The sequence below is a fragment of the Pimephales promelas genome, chromosome 12 (genome assembly GCF_988280905.1).
Source record: "Pimephales promelas chromosome 12, fPimPro1.hap1.1, whole genome shotgun sequence".
NCBI lineage: Eukaryota > Metazoa > Chordata > Actinopteri > Cypriniformes > Leuciscidae > Pimephales > Pimephales promelas.
Window position 1 is genome coordinate 28519648 of NC_142780.1, and position 23714 is coordinate 28543361.

The window sequence follows — 23714 nt, forward strand, 5'->3', positions numbered from 1 at the left end:
AGTTATAGATATCATGCTTGTCCTAAAGGGTAAACTTCACACTGTCCCTCTTTACCAGCATAAAAAAACCCTATTATTCAGATTTAGAATAAATTATACAGCGAAACCGAGCAAAGCATCAATAATAGAATGCTCCCCTCTTGCTATGATCAATAAAGCTGTCAACTCAAGTTTAGACAGTTTCATGTGACTGTTTGTGCCCCGCAGTTTAGCTCAAACTCACAGCCATGATCGTGACCATATTCATTTACTTGATTAATTGTGCAGCCCATACAAAGAGATACAAATTATTTATTATGTCAGTTCACATTTAGGAACCTGTGCTCTCTCCTCTCATTCACAAAGATTAAAACACTCACACTGACATGATGGGACTGGACACTGGAGGAATCATAAGGGCCCATAATATATTCTTCGTCAGTGGTTACCAGCATCATGCAAGTATCTTTTTCACACTGCCCTCCCAACACATTAGAAACCTGCCATTCTCTCTAAAGACTAATCTTAAAACCTTTCAATCCTGCCTCCCGTATGCCGTGGAGGCTTGTCGGAGTAAAATACAGGATCATGCTTATTTAAAGATTATGGAAAAAAAGAAGGAAAGTCTAAGTGAGATTTGGGGAAGTGGAAGTAGAGATGTTTTTGAAAATTGTGTGTAAAAATGGGCTGTGAAATTCCAAAACAAGGAGGTTTGGGGTAAATTTGAGAGACAGGAAAAGTACATATTTATAGTTTTAGCAGAAACATGTCTATATTTTCACCCATTTTATTGTCAAAATGATCTAAAAATATGGTGACAAAAATGTTTATAGTTAAATTTAATATTCAAGAAACCCCATATAAAGGCATAATTCTAAAACTTAACATTTTTTTTATACTGTACTAAATGGTTTGACGCAGCATTGCTCTGCACATTTTAAGGTAAATTACACTACTGTTCAAAAGTTTGGAGTTTGGGGTCAATATGTTTTTTTTTTTAAAGAAATTAATACTTTTACTCAGCAGGGATGCATTGAATGGATCAAGCGATGCATTCGTGTAAGAAAAATATCCGTATTTAAAACTTTATTGACTAAAATAAATCAAGTGTAGCGTTAATTCTGGCAGGTCACGTTAGTCAAACTCGCATCAGCTGACTAAGTTGTGTGTCAAGTTCAAGGGTTACTTTTTTTTGGCGTAGGCCGACTTGCATATGGCCGTCTGCCGGAAGCAAGTTATTTTAGTCGATAAAGTTTTAAATATGGATATTTTTCTTACACAAACGGATCGCTTCACTTCAGAAGGCCTTTATTAACCCCCCGGAGCCGTTTCAAGCACTTTTATTTTTAAGAGTTTTAGAACACCATTACGTCACTTAATGGAGTTTTTCGGTTCCTTGCCACTGTTGCCTTTTGGCTTGCTCAGTTGGGGATATTCAAATTAATTAACCAATCAGTAATACCCTTGATCCCCTTGAAATTGTTATGAAATTTCACAATATTGTTTTTACTCAAATAAATGCAGCATTGGTGAGCATAACAATCTTCTTGTAAAAACTATTATTTTTAAATTTAAGAATCAATACTAACTAATGGGCTATATGCACGCATAAGTTCCGCATTTGACGTAAGGATGCTCGTCCATTTCCGGTTGTGTAGATTAAAGCGGAGGAAAACCGGAGAAAACGGGATTATGGCAGAGTCTTCAATATTTACTGTCCTCCCGTCTTTGAAACGAAACGTACATACGTTTAGATGTAATTTTATATATAGTTATGTTTATTTAATATAATTTTAAAAAGAAGCATAAACACAACGAGGGGTGTCTGTTTTATCTGTTTTTGTGACTAACGTTTCATTAGTATAACCATGGAGTATAAAATTCAATATAAACTATCGGTATTGCATTGGACTCTATGATCGGCGGAAGTTATCGAGCATCCTTAATCCTTCACCGGAAATAACGCCGTGCATAGAGCCCATAGGCTAAGATAAAGTAATCATGTTAAGATAACTGAATTCAAAAGATCTAACATTTTATGAGAGAAAGTCATATTTTGAGAATTATCTAATACAAAGTACTAGGAAAAATAATAGTTCCCTTGGCAAGCATCACTAAATATAGAAAGTGAGAAAAAGAAAGAAGAAATCAAAGAGAAAGAGGTACACAGAGAATGTGAGAGAACGATATGCGCCAGTGCCCATTATGTTCTCCTGCAAGTCCTGGGAAAATAAACAGCTTCATTAGCACGTCCTTTATAGAATTTCTCTCTCTTCCTCTCTCTCTCTCTCTCTCTCTCTCTCTCTCTCTCTCTCTCTCTCTCTCTCTCTCTCTCTCTCCCACACATAGCATGTGAGCGCCTTGTCTGAAGCATAAGACGAAACTATCCAAACAGAAGACGTCAGTCAGAAGCCAGCTCAGCGCTCATTAATACATCAAAATGTTCCAGAGCCCACCACGCCTCACCCCCGGCCTGCCAAACGCTTACCTGAGACCTTTCCATTATGACCTGCCGCACCAGATCATCGCAGAAATATCTTGAAGGGGGCGTGATATCTTATATTTCATTTTTAATGGTGTGGTATATAAACAGGCCGTCTGACTGAGCGGTTGACTTGTGGTTTGGCGTTTGGCTAGGTAACATGGTCCGGTTAGCCCCTGCTGGTGGATGTCGTAACTACACCATTTGGCTGCAAAAGAGCATCTTTGATGGCCATTAAAATAAATTAATCAAATAAATAATTATTGAAATAAATAAATATTATTTTTTTATTTACAATAAGTTCATTTTAAAATGTTTGTATTTATTTATTTTTTAGAACAAGGCTCCACCCTTGTCAACTAGGTCTTTCAGTTAATGATATCTGGCCTCACTACTGACACATGCCCCATTCAAACAAACTCCTCAGAGAGTGTATCGGTCCGTGGCAGCTTGATTTCCCAGTATCGCTTTTCCTGTCTCTCAAGTGGAACCAAATTTGATAGGTCACCCCGATGCCGCACACACACACAAGCCTGGCCTCTCACCCTATAATTTAGCCTTTCCTTCCATCAGCACAGACAGTGGGGTGTAAGTACTCTCTCTCTCACGGTCTTACTGTCAGTGGGCTTGTAAGCACTTCAGTACAAGCCTACATTTTCCCTCAGTCAGAGCTAACACACAAACAGAGCAATTTAACAAGTCACTTTACCGATCAGCCTGTGGGAAAAAAACATTTACAAGACCCTGCCTGTCTGTCTATCTCAGAATTTTCAATGACAATATATATACATATATATATATATATATATATATATATATATTTCTTTTAATAAATAAATTTTTTAATAAGATGAATTTTCGCTTTGGATAAAATCATCTGCTAAATGAAGAAAGGAAAACAAATATAGCAAAATAAAAATCATTAAACATAAAATGTGTTTATTTATTTATTTGAATATAAATATTTCATTAAAATAAAATAGAGTAAATAAATCGAATAATAAGTGAAAATAAAATAATGGAAACACAAAAGCATGCACAAGTCCAAGTCCTTTCTATTTTTTATTTATGGCACCTGTAAAACATTTTACTAAAAACATTGCACTGAAATATTATATATTTAAAATGATCTACAAGTTATTTCTATATTTATATTTATATGTTGTAACAAATTCACAATAGACCGCTACTTTTTGAATGACCATTAAAATGTAGAAAAATACTTTTTGTTGCAAGATGGTGTAGTTACATCATCAACCAGCAGGGGCCAAACTAACCAGCCAAACCTTTACCCCTTGTCACATATACCCACTCCCACTTTTTCAGTTATAGGTAGATTAGTGTTATCCGTGTGTCATAGAATGTCAAATGAGAAATTGTGCCTCTGTCGCAACCTTTCTCTTTTTACCTTTAATAACCTCAAATAAAACGTTCCAGAATGTATGCATATGTGTGTGTGTGTGTGTGTGTGTGTGTGTGTGTGTGTGTGGTGTTATGACAGCAAATCCACAGTGTGATTCCCATACCCACACCATTAAGACTTCCCTCAGGCCACTATGCTCATGAATAGGGAGAGACGAAGAGATGAAGGGAGGGGGGTGGGGATCCAGTCAAGATCAGGTGCTGGCCAAATTGCCTGAAACGCACTCCAAGATCTGACAAAGCCCACAGGCTTGAGCTGAGCATAGAAGATCGGCAGAACGGAAAGAAGTACTGGACGTCCCATGCGTGATGGAGGGGTCACAGCGTTACACGCTCGTCATCATTATCTACTCCAGCATCAGCATGTTGCCTAAGAGCCCGTGTAATTATGAGAGCATGCAGGTCTGATGGCCCCGTTGTGGCCTGTTAGAAAAGCCTGAGTAAGCTGGATCAGGACAACACGCGAGAAAACACACACACACCTACAGCAGATGGAGACAAGAGAGACGAGCAGAAAAGACTAGACAAGTGACAGCAAGTGCTTCATGAAAGCCATACGGGCGAGTAAACGATGAAAGCCTTTTAGGATGAACTATCCCTTTAAAAGACGAAGAGCTCCTTTCCTTTTCTTTTCCTTTCTCTCTAAAATAAAACAAATTTCAACAATCAATAGGTGTAAAAGCATACAGCAGATTGGATCTCTTATATCGGATGTTTTAATACTGCTACACCTGTTCGAGAGAATCTTCAGTGCACAGCAAGATTCAAGAGGAACCACTTGTACAAAACACAGCTATTCCACACGCTCGTATGATCCACTTAGTAGCGAGAGAGAGAGAGGGAGGGAGAGAGAGATAGAAAGATGGAAAAAGAAGGACGGGAGGGAGAGAAAATCGATGAGATGCTATTTTTGAGCTTTAAACCTGGATATCAATACATGCATGGCTCCTTTTCAAGGCTGAATGCATTATCAGAAGGCTGGCAAAGATTGTAGCAATATTCCTGACTTTAAAGAGCACAATATCACCTCATTCTCACTCTCTGCCTTCTATATTTCTCAAAAGAAGCTTTTTCAGTTGTTGTTTTTTTCCCAAATTGCTTTTTAAAGGGATAGTTCACCATAAAATGAAATTTCTGTCATCATTTACTCATCCCCATATTGTTCCAAACCGATTTGACATTGACTTCAAAGCAAAACAAAAGGAGAAGGTATGAAGATGCCTTTTTTTCTCTCTCTTTCAAACAGAGAAAGTGGATGGGGACCAAAAAGATATGACGTATCTGCTATATTTGCAGTCTTCTGAGCCCCAAGTTTGTATTATGTCAGTATTGTATTATATATATTATTCAATTTATATATATATATATATATATATATATAAATTATTCAATATATATATATATACACTCTAAAAAATGCTGGGTTGTTTTAACCCAACTTTGGGTCAAATATGGACTAACCCAGCCGTTGGGTTAAGTTTTTACATTACATTTTTAACCCAACATTTTGGGTTTGTCCATATTTGACCCAAAATTGGGTTAAAACAACCCAGCATTTTTTAGAGTGTATATATATATGAAGAGTTCAGATGCAAAAGCCTCTAAGTGCCATTTGAAATTTTCTTCTACAATGATCATTTTTATTAAGCTTGTATATTTAAGTTCAGTGATTTCATTTAAATGGCTATGATAATTACCTATTAATTGTTATTTAAGTGAATTTACTGAACTTAAATATACAAGTTTGATAAAAATCTTCATTAAAAAAGAAAATTTCAAATGGCATTTAGAGGCTTTTGTATCTGAACTCTTCATATATATATATATATATATATATATATATATATATATATATATATATATATATATATATATATAAATTATTCAATATATATATATAATATGATTTGCAAATGAGTTTTTGTTTTTGTGTCTAATCATTTTGATGAATTGTTTGATCTAATTAACTTCACCCTCAACACCCTCAATGATCCCTCTTAATGATTTCAACATTGATAATTATAAGAAATGTTTCTTGAGCATCAAATCAGCATATTTGAATGACTTCTGAAGGATCATGTGACATTGCAGAAATAGAAACCATGCGACTGAAAAAATGCTTATTGCTTGTCACGGTCTTCATGGAAAGGAACAGCTCAGATTTACATGGAAAATATTTGTATGGCTTGTCGCTTTATCACGTTCACCAAGTTAAGACACAGTGTAAAGGTAAAGAGAAGACCGAGTTGGCCGGGAGTCTGTTAGTACTGAGAAAAGACAGGGAGAGAGCCTTTAAGAGAGAGAGAGGTATAGATGAAGCCATCCATCATCCCTCTGTCTTTGGGTCTGACACCGAGCCTCACGCTACACCCCACAAATCACACAGCAACTGCCAGAGTTGCAGGCTGCCCTCTCCAATCTCTCTCTTCCTATTCTCTCTCTCTGTCTTGTCAGTTGCTTTTACACCCCCTCCAAACCCTCTGCCTATGTCTATGTCTCCTTCAAACAGAAAACAGACACACACACGAACATACTGCATCCAACAGAAATCATATATTCTCTCTCTCATCTACCTTAACCTGTCCAGCTCTCGCCTTTTCCTTCCTCTAGTCTAAAGGAAACAAGAAAGCTCTGTAACAGCAGGGGAACAAACACCAAGCACATGAGGAAAATACCCTGAGCTTTGCAAAACTACCCCATTAAACAACACTGTTTACCCATTATTTTTGTGGGCGTCTGTGATATAAAGCATTTGTCGCTTTTAAAGGCGACATGAAATCATAATTTACTTTCTTAATAAATGTCTCCGGTCGTTTTGTGCATTACTGATAAGTGTTGCTTAAAAAAAACTGAGTTGAATACAAAATAAGCTCAATCGACAGCATTTGTAGCATAATGTTGATTACTATGGAAAATACTTTTAGATTATTATTCCTCATTTTCTTTAAAATAAACACAAATGGACAGTGAATGGGGACCATTTTTGGATAAAACTTGACTTATTACGTTGTCATGGCAACAATGTTATGAAATTTCAATAAATTAATTAGTAATCATTTTTTCCGCCTTAAAAACTATATAAAGAGATTTACGTCTTGAGGCTACACCAATTCCCTGCTCACCATTTCTAGCTTTTTTTTTTTTTAAATAAAAGGAAGGACAGGTGGACATTTTTGTCGTAATCAACATTTTGCCGCAAACGCTGTTCTATTAAAGAAAAATCTATCAGCAAAATCCAATGACACATTTGCCCCTTGAAATTATTTTTGAATAAGTCTGCAAATTAACCAGTAATATCATACCCCGATTTTCACAATTCAATTAAATGTGGGTAGATAAAATCAAGTCCCGCCCTACATCATCTCTCACTAATATTCAGTATCACTCTAAAATACGTCAAGTAATCCAAGTTAAATGTGTTCTAAATGCTATCTTCATTATAAATGTTTGTCGCCAGTGAATGGAGCACATTCTGCTGCCCTGTGGGAACTGTTTTCTTCTGGCACACCAGGCTTAAATTAAACCTTAATCAACCTATAAATCAGATCCTGTCATATGAAGCTGATGAGCAGAGCGACTCAAAGTGGGGGACGTGTACTGCCTCACACTAGAGGCTTGGATCGCGTTGTACTTGGAGGTTTAGTATTCTGACATATAAAGCTCGGCAGAGAGCTATACAGGTGTAATTATGCTGTCAAAATCAGAAAATCAGAACATATTTAATATTAAAGGCCCAATTCATATAAAAAAAATAGATTTCTATGATTTACTTAGAAAAAAAAAACATGCGGGTTTGAAACAACATGAGAGCAAGTACTGTAGATGATGACATAACTGTCATTTTTGGTTGAACTATTCCTTTAATATACAGCTATATGGAGAGGGAACTCAGAGCGATGTGATTTTACTGTGGATGGAGCTGTAAACACACACACACACACACACACACACACACACACACAACAAAATGTCCTGATGATTGTAACTGTGTTGCTTTGCACCTGGTTAAGATGTAATATTCTCAGAAGACACTGTATTGTTGACACTTGCCTGGTACTCCTGGTGGGGTTTTGAGGAACTTTCCGTTGAAATGCTGAATCACCACATCACATTTCTCAGTGGACTCCATTCTGAGACAGAAAGAGAAACGAAAAGAAACATGATGCAATCGGAATTGAAGTCATCGGTCATAACTGCAGTGAAAACATTGACAACTGAACAGATTTAACTTTTTGACTGTTTCTTTAAGTATGGGCATTTTTGGTCCTGTGGACATATAAAACACACTTCTCATACTCTCAACAGTGTAATATGTCTATGACAATGACTAACAGTGGACATACATTAGATATATAAATATTATTCTATAAATCACCCGTAATGTTTCTGAAATGAAGTAAAAAAAAAAAATGTAACTCCACCATATTTTAAATGATGTATTTTGATTTTGTTAGACAACATTATGTAGTGTGACTCCTTTACCTCATGGCTAGCTTTTTATTGTATAACAAATACAGTTTAATAATAGCTTCACACTTTTAATCATTTTTAATTATTTGACAAGTGTATAGCTACAGCTTGATAAGAAATGATGCAAAGTAAAAATATTCTGTAATTTTTTTTTTTACACATTACACATCTCATATTTCATGTAAATCATGTAAATTGTCGCCTCATTGATAAACAAGTACAATAACTTTTGACAAAATTTAATTTGGACCAAAATATGATGGAATATCAATCAATGATTGAATAAACGAATCAATCAATATGTCATGTTCATTTCACTATGTTTCACTAATAGATTTTATTTTAAATCATTAATTAATATTTCTATACAGAATTTTGTTTTGTTTAAGATTGAAGATCTGTGTCCAAAATGATAATATAATATTATAATCCAAAATAAGTGATAAAGGCATGATACAAAGTTCAAAGTTTTAATGTGATTTATATTAGTGGTGGGCATAGATTAATTTTTTTAATCTAGATTAATCTCACTGTAATCTTGGAATTAATCTAGATTAAAATGGCTCATTTGAATTCTGCCGAAGGCATTCATATTTTGTGTGCTACCCCAAAAAAAAAAAAAAAAAAAAAAATTAACCTGGCAGGTAGTTTGTAAGATGGCCAGGGGTGGAGCTAGACTATCAGTACAGTGGGGGCGGAGCTTTATTTTTTTAGAGTCTCACGTTAACGGCAATAACGGCCCACCACTAATTTATATATACATAAAAAGTTAAAATCTATTAACCTCAGGGACATTAAAACTCCTGTAATTGAAGAAACCTCCATATATGTTAATTTCGAGAATGAAGAGGGTTAGAAAGAGTGAGAGAGGGAAAATAAAGAATGGCAGGGGTGTTATATAGTGTTTGTTTCGGGCTGCTGGGAGTCTTGATTTAGTCTGTGCTCTCTGGAGTGGCTTCTCTCTTCTGTGCGGCCCCATTCAGCTCTGTTCACCCAATCATGGCTGAACGGCTAATTGCCTGACTGGCACAATTGTACAAACACACACACATATACACACACAGCCTCTGCTGGGATCTCTTACACAGCCAGTGACCCTGAAAACCAGCCAACCCACCCCACACGCGCCACACAAAAGGGGGAGAGGGGTGGGAGGGGGAGCAGGAAAAGAAAGACACTAAGGGATGTTTTTATATGTGCCCTCTTGAACAAACGCTGTCTAGTCTTGCATGAGCCAAAGGGTTGGTTGTCAAGGTTACCTGGCGAAACCGACCCCTCGACTGACCCCGTTGGCATCTCGGAGTATCCGTGTGGAGATGACATGTCCGAAAGGCTTCAGCATGTTCTCCAGCTCTTGTTCATCCATTGAAACCGGGAGGTTCGAGATGTACAAGTTAGTGGGGTCCTGCTCTTGTTGCTGTGGAGAAAACACACACACACACACACACAATCTGACATCAGAAATCATGATGTAGTCAGTCACACATATTCCGACTTTAACTTATAGGCATAAACATCAGTTGCAGCTTATCCAGGTCAAAAACAACCCATTTAGTTAGGACGTGACCTTCTGAGTGACATATCAATTGACTAGGGGTGCAAAAATCTGAAATCAGACTCAAAGCAACAAACTATTCAGGTGGAAATGCCTGGTTTTCTTGCTACAAAGTGTCTCAGACAAAACTTTTAAATGTCTTTCTGAGATCACACAACCATCCTTGCAATATTTTGGTCTAATCTTCCATGCTGCAACGGGCGGCATGAGAAACCCAGGATGGTGAGGAAAGAGAAAGAGTGAGCGGTTATAGCTGAAAGCTGTGTTTAAATGAAAACCACAAGAAGCTGGAGGGCCTTAACTGGATACATCACTACCTGTCTCTCACTCACGCACTGGTGTTGATGGCCTCTTCTAGAGACACTGTGCGGCTGGCTAATGGGGGTCTGAGAGGACAGCGCACAGGATACAGACACTGGATTGTGGTTGGTGAAGGCTATGTGTGTGTGTGTGTGTGCGTGCGCAAAGACGAAAATGAGCAGCATTAAAGCACTTGCACTAAGAGAACATACTGCATTTGTCTCTTTGAAGCCCAGGCTGTAATGTGCAGAGGAAAATCATAAATTTTTTTTTAAAAAAATCTAGACCAAGAAATGGCATATCCTTTAACCCTTAAATGCATACCCCGGGTCTTTAGTGACCCGGTATGTCATTCACTACACTCACTACACCTCATTCATTTTATAAAATTAGACATAAACCTTCTTAGTATTCCTCAATTATATTATTTTACATTATAAATATAAATGAATGCCTGCTTTCCCATTCATTTTTTGTAAAAATAGTATAAGGTCGCTAACGACCCGAGGTATGGGCCTTATTTTAACCATCTGAAATGCAAGTATCACACGCCAAATGCAAGAAACTTTGTTTGCAAATCTAAAATGGGTTAGTCTGAAGTAGCTACATTACTCAAAGGTGTGGTTTGGGCGTAACATGAAATAAACCAATCAGAGCATCATCTCACATTCCCTTTAAAAGCAGACGAGCTTGTTCCATTATATTAGCGGATTGCTATAATTGAAACTGCAAAATAGCACAAGGGAACGTTTGCGCCGGAACGCGCCTTCTCTTTTCGCTGAACCGCCACCGGGAGCGCAAGTTCATTCCCTAATTTACCGACGTGCGCCTGTGGAGGGAAAAGTCTGCTGTGCGTCGGGTGCAAAATAGGAATGATCCTAAAGCTTTTTGTAAAATTTGATGAAAATACAGCTTGTAATAAAACAATAAAATGAAATCATATTTAATCTCAAACTTGTAAAAAAATGTTGTTTTTTCTAGCTTTTTGTAAAATTTGATGAAAATACAGCTTGTAATAAAACAATAAAATGAAATCATATTTAATCTCAAACTTGTAAAAAATGTTGTTTTTTCTTCCCTTTAAAAAACAAAAAAAACAAAATGTTGTGTGGACCCCAAGAAGACTAGGGTGCCAAGTAAACTTAATTTAATTTACAAATTTTTGCAATTTATATATATATATATATATATATATATATATATATATAACTATTACTATTTTATATATATATATATATATATATATATATATATATATATATATATATATATATATGAAGAGTTCAGATGCAAAAGCCTCTAAGTGCCATTTGAAATTTTCTTCTAAAATGATCATTTTTATTAAGCTTGTATATTTAAGTTCAGTGATTTCACTTAAATGGCAATGAAGATTACCTATTAATTGTTATTTAAGTGAAATTACTGAACTTAAATATACAAGCTGGGTAAAAATGGTCATTTTAGAAGAAAATTTCAAATGGCATTTAGAGGCTTTTGCATCTGAACTCTTCATATATAGTTTAATTTTAAAGAATGCATTATTTTTAACTAATATTTATTATAAAAAACTAGCAAACTTCCTAAAAACACCTCATTCTTGAGGTGTAGTAACCAATGCGAAAGAAAACATCCAGACGGGATGGGCTGTGAATCGATAACAGAACCAGAGTGAGAGAAAAAGAATCAAAAACAGAAAGTGTTGGTGGGCCAGCAGAGACTGACGGCGACCTGCTGGTGAGTTAAGGAGTTATCTGACATGTGAGCGTGTGTGCAAATATTCCATTTGTGATGTGTGAGGCCCAGCCCTGCAGGAGACCATCACTCTTTTATTAAGTGAAAGTGATTAAAAGAGCAACTGTAGTTGCTTTATGATATCTCCTCACACACCAGATGTTCTCTGTACTCACATTCCCTGGCTGAGATCCAAACGGGTTATTGAACACCCCACGCAGGGCATTACAACCGGCGACATTATTAAAACAGCTCCAAAATGACCAGAAAGGTTTGTACAATATATAAAACTGTTTTATGTTTATTAAACTAAATAATAAAACCATAAAATGTTAATAAAAAAATAATAACAAGTTAAAATATTTAATCATAGAAAAAAGTTTAAGCAAACAACAGCATATAAAGCCCTATTCGGAAGGTAATTGTTTCTCAAGGTGACATCCATAAAAGAACAATTTGTATGGCTCCTTCGTGATAAAACTCGTGCATTTGGATGACTATCAATCTTAAAAATGATAGGAAAGTTTTGGCACATTCAACTGTCGACTTCATCAATGCATTGGCACATTGAGGTCTAGTAGTGCCAGCACTGATAATTTGCCTGTATCAGTATTTAAGCGAATATCATTTATTATCTTTATGAGCGCTGTCTCTGTGCTGTGATGCGGTCGGAAACCAGATTGAAAATTGTCAAAGTATGTCCGGCTTAAGAATTTGTTCAGCTGATTGAAAACAACTTTTTTAATGATCTTGCCTATGAAATGAAGATTTGAGATCGGTCTGTAGTTGCTTAATATGGTCTTATCCAGATTGCTCTTTTTAGTCATTCTTTGGGACTTGACAACTGCAGTTTTCAGGAAAATACCTTGACTTTAAAGGGGTTACCCACATCGCAGGGGTACTCCACCCTCTTTGTTGGGCTAAAACATCTTATTTAATTGTATTAGAGCCAGAAATACAAAAGAATAAGCGCTTAGTGAAAATATTTTCATAAATGTGTCACTCGTCAAACCTGAGAGCTGTGAAAGAGTGACAGGCAGAGGCATTACGTCTGTGATGTGGATGAGGAAATACATTTGGAATCTCAATATAAAGACGAGGGGCTGATTTTCTAAAAGACGGACGCTGTGAGATGTATGAATGATTTATGAATATGAAATGAAAACACCGGCCCTTCCTTCAGGCCCCGAGCAACACTGAAAACAGAGCTGTGTGTGCGTGTGTGTGAGTGTGTGAGAGAGAGAGACCTTCAAGGATCGGTATGCTTCCAAAATGATTCAGTATGGGGGACAAGGCCATGTTTTTGTTCCTCTGGTTCTGTTTTGAAATGTTAGATGAACATATGTATGTGGGTCTCCATCACAACCTGAGGACACAACACACAAGGTCCCCAGCACTATATTAGCTCTAATGTTTTTCACCTAAGTGGTTTTGTCTAGGTCATGCTGAACAGAGATAGTAAACTGATCATATTACACTCCTTAGAAGTTGCCTTTGAAATCCAAAATGAGACAGTTTAATGGTTATGGATGATGGGCAAAACAAATGAAATCCACAGAGGGATGACTTGTGTCTAGTTACTTATACAGTATAAGTAACTCATCAGTGGACTGAGAACATGTGAGCAACTGTTCACACACACATACACATGATTGTTTCACTATATTAGTGAGATATAAATTTCAGTATTCCATGATTTTATATCAAGTTAATTATATTTTCAATTGCCTAAACCAAACCAAACCAAACCAAACCCTACCCTACTACAACCCTCACAGAAAAGTTCAAATAAAAAAAAGTTTCCAACCAAAAATGTCCTCGCTAGTCGGTTGTTTCACTGTATAAGTGAGTTACAGTGGCCCTCAGAAGTAGCCAAACCTGTACACACACCCACACTTATGTAATTACATAATGCTAAAACACTATGGAAAAATATCTTTCAGTGTTACCATTAACATTTTATTAAACAGTGAATAAACAGTCAATTCCTAGCTTTTTGAAAGGAACAGAATAAAATAAAACAAAAGTTTTCAAATATAGTACATTTAGAGAATAAATTAATATTATAAAATATGACATTATAAATAAACTGACGTTTTTAATAAACTGACAATACGAAATTATATATTGTTTTGTATCATGAACAGATAAACATCAGATTATAAGGGAATAAGATGTATATTATTGTATATTTTTGTTTGTATTTATCATACACTCTCAGAAAAAAGGTACAAAAGCGGTCCCTGGGGCTGTACCTTTTCAAAAGGTAAACTTTTGTCCATTTTAGGTGCTAATATGTACATTTTAAGTAATATGTAAAATTTAAGTGCTAATATGTACATTTTAGGTGCTAATAAGAACATTTTAGGTGTTAATGTGTACATTTTAGGTGCTAATATGTACATTTTAAGTGTTGATATGTACATTTTAGGTGCTAATAAGAACATTTTAGGTGTTAATGTGTACATTTTAGGTGCTAATATGTACATTTTAAGTGTTGATATGTACATTTTAGGTGCTAATGTGTCCATTTCATGAGCTAATATGTACATTTTAGGTGTTAATATGTACGTTTTAGGTGCTAATATGTACGTTTTAGGTGCTAATATGTACATTTTAGGTGCTAATATAAGGTACCAATATGCAGCCTTTGGGTACAAAAGTGTACCTTTTTAAATGGTACAGCCCCAGTGACAGCTTTTGTACCTTTTTTCTGAGAGTATGTATATATATATATATAAAGTGTGTGTTTCCGGTGCACAGTGTCCAAAAAAATAAACACAAAGAAAGAAAGAAAAGTTTATTGTCACTACAGGGACTAAGAAAAAAAAAAGTCCATATACGACACAGTGCAACAAACAGCCAGAGTTCATTCTGTCCTTGTTGCTGCCTTTCCCAGACCTGAGCAATGGGGATTTCAGCAAGCATCTGTGAATGTCATACCAATCCACATCTCACCTAGACCTCTGTGCCTCCATTCGGACAGCTCTGGTCCCGCTCTAATCGTCACGAAACAGTCAGTACGCTCTGTTTAATTCACTCTAACCGGAGCTCAGCAAAAAAAGCCCCCCCAAAAAACATGCTTCATTCTCACAGCTACTGAAGGAACATGCCACTCTTGCTGATGGCTCTATAAATAGTTTTTAAATGCTTAATGAACGTAACATAAATATTTAATAATATCTAAACCATTTGGAGCCCAGGAGTCTCGTTACAGACTTTATCTGCAGTAGAAGCAAAGTCAAGGGCGGAACCTTTTAATGCAAACTAATGGACAATCTAAGGCAGTCTGAGGATCTACTATTGCACGTCTGAGACGGGTGACCGAGGTCTGTCCGTGCTGTCTAAGCTCAATATTTCTTTCGGGACTGCACTCTGAATGGTCCACGGTACTGGAGATCAGCATTCCAGAGAGAGGGGAGATTAAACAGGGCTGGGAAGCTCACACACATTACAGGCAGAACTAACAGCCCAGCCAACGGGCCTGTGCTCAGCTGATTAGCCCATAGGGACAGAGAGCTCTAGTTGGAGCTTCGCCAGCAAAGGCCAAAGGGAGGGTTGGGGAAGAATAGAAGGCTTAGAAGAACCATTAGGACGTTACAATGACGGTTGTTTAAAAACGAATGATAAAATCAATACCATCTTTCGATTAACACCGTGGGACCATATAAAGAGTCGTTTGTCACTAAACCAGCAGGGTGATACATTTCCATCTCATCCCCTCTCGAAATGTCTTTACATGATGTCTAAACATAGCCAGAAGGTACAGTAGTGCTGGAAAACGATCACTGGGTCATACTTAGGACCAGTTTAATATAAAATAATAATCGTCTTGCTCAAGGACACGATAGAGCATCTTTCACTACATCTTACATGCCACATAAACGCCATCATGTCACATGACAGCTACTCTCTCTGACAATCAGAGTAATTTGCAGGCCTGAGTGACAGGCTTCTGTTACCATTGAGTAGTTAACAGGGCTGGTAAAAGATGAAACCTCACTAATGCCATAGATAGCCACTAAATTGATGCCTGCAGTCTTAATTGGAGTTGCCATCAACAGCTGTTGCAATTTAGAGTTAATCACTGCATCAGGGCTGCTGCTCCTCATTTAAAGGGGATGGAGGGGGGAAAAAATGGGCAGCGATAATAAGTAATTGCTGATTCTACTTAAGAAAAACTAGTGAATTTAACTTACTTTAGAAACTTAGTTGATTTAACTTGATTACACTGTGTACTGTGAACTTTTAGGTGGATGCAATAGTCAAACTAAACAAATCTAGTACATTGTACTTAAGTTTGGTAAGTGTATTGTACTAAAGGCATTTTCACACTGTTGAAAATTTCTGGAGCACAGAATTTGGATAGTAATAATAATAATAATAGTGAAATTAACAACATTTTTAGTAAATACCATACAATTAGTTTGAAAATAGTTAATAGGTTAATATATAGTTAATAGGTTCTGAATCTTTTTTTCCTGCACGCTTAAAAAAATAACTGGGAAGATAAAAAGCAAGCCCATCGGCTGCTACTTCACAGTCCTTTATATTTTTAGAAACAAATCTTTATACATTTACTTTGGTTATTAAGTTTCAGCATAAGACGAAACAACTCGGTTATTTTTTTTTTCAACTCGCGCATGCGCATTTGCGCAATTGGACGGTTGAACTTGAGGAAGACGTCAAGACGAGACGACATCGACGAGGGACTTCAGCTCAGCTCGTGTTCGGGAATGGATGCGGCAGCAAAACTAGGTATGCTAGCCTCTTGAACAACTATTTATCAACTTTAATGTCATTGTATAGCTTAAAAACAGAATTTATTTTGCTCATTGTGCAGTAAGAGGAAAAGACACACTGAAGTAACGTTAGTTTTATGTCGAATGAGACCAGTTGAGACAAGCGGCATAAGTTACTAGATTAAAAAACGATTTTTACTGAACACGTGTTTTATATTAGTTACAGTTTGTATGCTGTGTTAATCGTTTAAGTTTGGGGTTTATCTAAAATGTAAAAACCCTGGCTGTGCGGCCTAGATAGCAGCTAACGTAACTTTCCTTCTTTCTAGAAAGTTCAATGCTCACGTGTCGTTCACATGAAAATTAATTACATGACGCATTAATTAAGAAGTGTAACTAACAAGCAGTTATTACCTTATTTTGTCTTTATTTTGTGACAGATTCGCTCAACGTTTCATCAATAAATTCAAGGCTAAATCTGGAGATACTATTGGCTCCAAACTTAAGATTCTGCAGCAGATTCAAAATGACGTAAGCTCATCGACATATCACAATTATGTCTCGATTGCAAAACATATGTTGCTTTTACTGTTGTTTTTTGCTCTGACGTTTTGCTAGTATCGAGTGCTATTCAATATACATTTTTATAACTTTGCAGAAATCTAATATCAATGCGGAACGAACAGCGTTCTTCATCATGGCCTACCACTACTTTTCGAGGAGGACCACAATGATTTTTACAAGACATCTTTTGTAAGTATTTTCATCTCTGATGTGATTCTTGTTTAACAGTCTAACTGTTCTTCAAACAGTTGATATCTGGCAAGAAGAAAGGCATGAAAAACTGTCAGGACAGTGAAACAAAGTAAGGGTTGGAGAAAAGAAAGTGAAAGATAAATTAAGAGTTTAGAAGAAAAAAGACAGTTAGAAGATACATTTTATATTAATTTTAATTTATATAACCGGCCATCAGTTTTATTTGTCTTTTCATGCAGTGGTTTGATGAATGTTTTTCCCCCTGGATTCACTGCTGTGTCCTCTTTGAAAAGGCCTTTACATTTAGACACAAAGGGTTATTAATTTAGTTTCATATTTTAATGACTATGTGCTCTTAAAGGGATAGATCACCCAAAATGAAATGATGTTGTTATTTACTCACTCTTATGTTATTCCAAACCTCTTTGAGTTTCTTTCTTATATTGAACACAAAATAATATATTTTGAAGAAGTTCGGTAATCAAACAGTTGAGATTAGCCATTGACTTCCATAGTTTTTTTTTCCCACTATGGAAGTCAATGGCTACTCTCAACAGTCTGGTTACCAACATTCATCAAAATATCTTCTTTTCAGTTCAGCAGATGAAAAAAAAAAAAACTCATACAGGTTTATAACAACTTGAGGGTGAGTAAATTAAGACAAGATTTTAATTTTTGAGTGGACTATCCCTTTATAGTAACACTCCACCATTTTGTTCCATATTAAACTATGTTATTCCCTTAACAAAGACGAGTTGATGAATACCTCTCTATGAATACCTCTCTCGTCTCAGTGCCTGCACTCAATCGCTCTGGTGCATGGAGAAACATTGTTAGCACTTAGCTTAGCCCAGTTCATTCATTAGGATGCAAATTGAGATGAAGTTAGAAGTGACCAAACACCGCCATATTTTATTTTGTGTCACCATACTTGGCCGTGTAACCACATTTGAATAGAGAAAATGTGGAGATGTTTGGTCGCTTCTCTGTTTAAATAAACTGGGCTAAGCTAAGTGTTAAAGTGTCTCCGCACGCCAGAGGCATTGAGTGCACGCACTGAGACGACAGAGGTATGTATCAACTCGTCTTAGTAAAGAGAGTAACATAGTTTATATAAGAAAAAATAGTGGAGTGTTCCGTTAAAATATGTCTTGTTCTATGACCTAATTTTTGTTATATGCTATTCCCATTTTTAGGACTGTGATGACAATGAAGATATGTCCAACATTGAAATGAGTTCTGACAGTGATTTCCGAATCGTCTGCAACCGCTGCCATACCCTACTCCCTGCATCTTGATGCCACAACAACGGCAATCATTCTGGAAGGTACAGTGGTTGTGGATGATCTTGAAAATCTTCCACAAGCAATGAGCTGTCTAAAGGAACACTCCACCATTTTTTTTATATTAAACTATTTTATTCCCTTAACTAAGACAAGTTGTTACATACCTCTCTCGTTTCAGTGCGCCGTACACTTAATTTCTCTGACGTGCAGCGAAACTTTGATAGCCCTTAACTAGCCCTGTTCATTCATTAGGATCCAAGCAGTGAAGCTACCAAACACCTCCACATTTTCCCTATTTAAATACAGTTACACAAGTAGTTATACGACCAAGTATGGTGACAAAATAAAATGTGCCGCTTTTCTAAGCGTGTAAAGTGGAGAACTACAATGTATGGCGGAATAGCACTTGAGAGCGCTTCGACTTGGCACAGTAATATCATCACTACTGATGATGAGAGGATTTTTTAGGAGTGATGATATTACTGCGCCAAGTCGAAGTGCTCTCAAGTGCTATTCCGCCATACATTATAGTTATCCATTTTACACTGGTGTAATCATACACCATTCTCGGTCATGTAACTACTTACCAACGTGTAACTGTATTTAAATAGGGAAAACGTGGAGGTGTTTGGTCGCTTCTAACTTCATCTCTTTTTGGATCCTAATGAATAAACTGTGCTAAGCTAAGTGCTATCAATGTGTCGCGTCGCGCTAAAGCGATTGAGTGCACGCACTGAGACGTGAGAGGTATGTATCAACTCGTCTTTGTGAGGAAATAACATAGTTTAAAGGGATAGTTCACTTTGAAATTAATTTTTGATATGTTTTATCTTACCTCAAGGGAATCCAAGATGTAGGTGTCTTTGTTTCCACAGTATTTTCAATTTTTACATTTTTCGGTCAAACCGTTCTTGTCTGTCAGTCATACAATGGATGTTTAGGGGGTCCACGTCAAAAAGCATGCACAGAGAAGTCAAAATTAAACATGATTTAATGACTTGTAAATGTAAGTACACATTGATGGCCTAAGACAAGAAACGAGTGGTTTGTGAGAAAACGAACAGTATTTATATCGTTTTTACCTCTTGTTAACAGCCATGTTCAACTGATCTGGATCAGATGTCCAACTGAACCGAACTGAACCATGTCCAACGTTCCGCTGGAAGTGATCTCGCGCGCGTCTAAGTCACTCATTGTTTACACGGAGATTTCGGAAGTTTTACCTTTCACTGTGAAGATCTAAACATATTTAGATATACAGGAAATCGCAATAAAAAATGATTTCGATATATCTAAATATGTTTAGTGAAAGGTAAATCTCTGTGTAAACAATGCGTGACGTAGACGCGCGAGATCACTTCTTGCAGAACGTTGGACATGGTTCAATACGGTTCAGTTGGACATCTGATCCAGATCAGCTGGACATGGCTGTTAACAAGAGGTAAAAACAATATAAATACTATTAGTTTCCTCACACAAACCGCTCGTTTCGTGTCTTAGGCCATCAATGTGTACTTACATTTACGAGTCATTAAATCATGTTTAATTTTGACTTCTCTGTGCATGCTCTTTGTGGTGGTGACCATAGACCTGCATTATGTGACTGACAGACGAGAACGCTTTGACCTAAAAATATCAAAATTGAAACCACTGCGGAAACAAAGACTCCTACATCTTGGATGCCCTTGAAGTAAGATACAACATATCAAAAATTAATTTCAAAGTGAACTATTCCCTTAATATGAAATAAAACAGTGGAGTGTTCATTTAAGAGAACTCTAAAGAAAATTGTTCAGTACTGTTTTATAGATACTTCACTGTTTTTCAATTGTTGAAAAGAAAAAAGGAAAGAAAAAAAAGCCTTATTTATGTTACTTGTTTGGTTTTGGAATAGTTTTATAAGAAGAGAATTTTAAAGAGAACTGTAGTAGGAAAGGAATTCTGTACCAAACTGTGTGACTTGCATGCTCTGCTTTCAACCACTTTGTAAAGATGTTAAAAACAAAGAAACATTGTTTTTATTGTCTTAAGTACTTTGTTTTTTTTTCTTGAGTGCATTATGTGCTTTATTTCTAAAATGTTGTTGGCGGGCCAGTAATGTTTTAACATATTGTTGTTGAACAAATAAACATTCTAGTGGTTTGCCAAATGTGTTGTCTTTCTTTGTATTCTCAACTCAGAATTTTGAGTACAATTTGCTTGAGAAATTTAAGGCAATCAGTTTCCACACATTCCTCTAGTAAGTAGAACAAGCAGACATGTTAAATTAACTGTTTTGTGTAAGTTCTGCTTACAAATCTCAACTTAAATCTGTAAGTTGCCTTAACTTGAGATTATTAAGTTACCTGTACTCAAGTTTTATGGTAACCTCTACAAATACACAAGTTAACTCTACAAAGAAGTAGAGAGTAGTATCAACTCAAAAATGATGACCTAATTTGCTTGAAAATTTTGAGGCAATCAGTTTCCACAGCTTTTCCTAGTAAAGTCAACTTATTACTTTTTACAGTGTGCGACTGCAAGTGGAAATGATGAAAAAAACGATAAGAGTGGATTTTAAGTGTTCACATCCTTCAACATGCACAGATACAGATGAAAAAAAAAGTATGTGTAGTATGTGTGTGCGCCAGGTAAGGTCTTATTGTTCCTGAAGGTGCAAAGGTGCTGAGACTGTCAGTGTCTTCAGTGCAAACGCAGCTGAATCCCAAAATGGAAAACGCTAGTCTCCTCTAGCAGCATGGTCGCTGTGGTGGGATATCACACTTTACAGCCAGGTTATTCTCTCTCTCCTGCTGTGTTTTTATTTCAGATAGGGTTTTTTCTTCTACTCCGACTCTCTCTCAGGGGTCTCTCCACAGCTAAATGACCACCATAAAGATTAGCAGCCTGTGACCTGAAAACATGTGTACGACTCAATGTCTGTACAATCAGCCACAACCATTTATATAGTAACTCAAGCTCTGTTCCAAAACCATGTCAGCTCCATCGCCTCATACTGCCTATATAGGAAGCTGCCTAATGCAGAGAGTGATTTGAACCGCACTACGTAGGCAACAACAGTTCAAATTTAAGAAATCAATTTTCCTTTAACATATAAGCTCATTGTACTATAAAAAATTCTTTCGGAACTCAAAACGTCCTTGTTAGTCCAACTTGTTCGTTGAAAACTAGCTGCCAAAAGCACTTGAAAAATCGACTCTGCAGAAGAAGATCAACAACTACTTCTACATCATTGCCTCTTTAGCCCCATCCACTGATTTGCACAGGGTTACTCGAGCAACAAAATGATAGATACCTCTGAGGATTGCAAAAAAAAAAACCCAAAAAACAATCTTTACATTGCCTTGCATGTGATCCTAACATTAAGAAATTAACAGATTGCGTCAGTAAGACGCAGTTTGTTCGCTTCATTTTACTGCAGATTCCTTTTTTAAAAAGACACTGTTCAGCGCAGGCTTCTGGGAGACTGAAAATAAAAGAAGATGCAGTGACGATTACATTGGATCCGACAGCAATATACTGTAACAACACGTGTGTGATTAACAATCTTTTTACTATGTGTCACTATTGCTTTGTCTGTTACAGATGGTTTGATTTGTACTGAGTATTTATACTGTAGCACCGCATTCAAACTGTGAATAGTTGAAATTTGCTTTCCTTTGCTTGGGCATTTATGGGGTTAATGTGGTGGCTTCTCCATTACGGAAGAATGCGTGAATGGAAGCCCTGAATTTAAGTTTCAGTGAGCGATATCTTCATTTGTTTTTGTCATCAGTAAGACATTACAACATGTTTCATTTCATTTAAAACAGGACAGGAGGTTTTTCACTTTATCGAAAAGAATGAACGATGAATAGCCTATAAGAATGACAGCGCAACAAACAATGGTACATTCATTCATAACTCTGTTTACACAAAACACAGCTATCCTGTCAACTATAACTCTTAAAATGTATTTGTCACAAACAAAGAAAACTGCCACACAATGTTGGACGCTTTATGCGCTTGACTTTTGCAACTATCAAATTAAACCTAAATAGTAATATTTCAAAAGCACATAACTTTTACATTTTAAATGAAAACTGACTGGCTGTAATCTAAAGCATTACCAAAGTACTGTATAATAGAACACAAATAATACTGAAATAACACTTGGTAGTTGGTACCAACCCATAAAATGGATTTAAAAGGTTATTTCCTTCAGCTGAAAAACAGAAAAAAACTTCTATGTTGTAAAAAAATTATAATTTCAGACACAGTGAAGGAATCTTGGTAACACTTTACAATAAGGTTCATTAGTTAACTACATTTGTTAGCATGAACTAATGCTGAACTGCTCTTATACAGCATTTATTCATATTATTAATTTAAACATTTACTAATACATTATTAAAATCTTGTTAAAATTAGTTAATGCAAGCAATGTGAACTAACATTTACGGCAGTGTTTTTATTACCTAACGTTACGTTAACAACGAGGAACAAATACAGTAACAAATGCTCAGGGTTAGTTCATGTTAGTTAATACATACTAATGTTAACTAACGAACCTGTGTTACCGGTATCTTACAAGACAGCATAATTAAGTTTATGACCAATCAGGACAGACTTTGCACTCGCAACACACCTACAATGCCTTAAAAACGTCCTATGTTTAGAAACAGAGTACCAGTCTCTCTTTCGCACACACACATACTGCGGCGCTCAGAAGCCCCATGACATCCATCCATCACTCTCATTTTTCAACAATGTTTACTGGGAGCCAAATGAATTTATGATGCATTACCTTGTTAAAGAGGCCCAACCAGAGGGGCTATATTTGTTGTTTGTGTGACTCACTGCATTTGTGTGATTAATCTGTGCATACAATTTGGTGTATAATGTTTATAAAAGATTAGGTGTGTTGTGCTCAGTGCATGTTTGTGTGTTTAACCTGCTTCCCAAAAATTGGTTAACAATTCAAAAGGGCCGTGTGTGTGCGTCTTTAGCAA

General features: G+C 36.4%; 1 protein-coding gene and 1 long non-coding RNA gene across 3 annotated transcripts in view; one reads left to right on the forward strand and one right to left on the reverse strand.

The window, feature by feature from the left end:
- rbms3 (RNA binding motif, single stranded interacting protein) overlaps nucleotides 1-23714 on the reverse strand; it is a 150307-nt gene that overhangs the window by 35479 nt on the left and 91114 nt on the right. For both annotated transcript variants that reach the window (XM_039650815.2, XM_089117891.1), the window contains exons 5-6: nucleotides 9613-9770; nucleotides 7934-8013 (exon numbers count right to left, since the gene is read on the reverse strand). In XM_039650815.2, the coding sequence (XP_039506749.1) occupies nucleotides 7934-8013; nucleotides 9613-9770 (238 nt within the window). The remainder of the gene's footprint in view (nucleotides 1-7933; nucleotides 8014-9612; nucleotides 9771-23714) is intronic.
- Nucleotides 16525-19719, forward strand: LOC148977037 (uncharacterized). The gene is made up of 4 exons (XR_016145774.1): nucleotides 16525-16697; nucleotides 17122-17212; nucleotides 17340-17434; nucleotides 18634-19719. It is a non-coding gene; the product is annotated as an uncharacterized LOC148977037 (long non-coding RNA).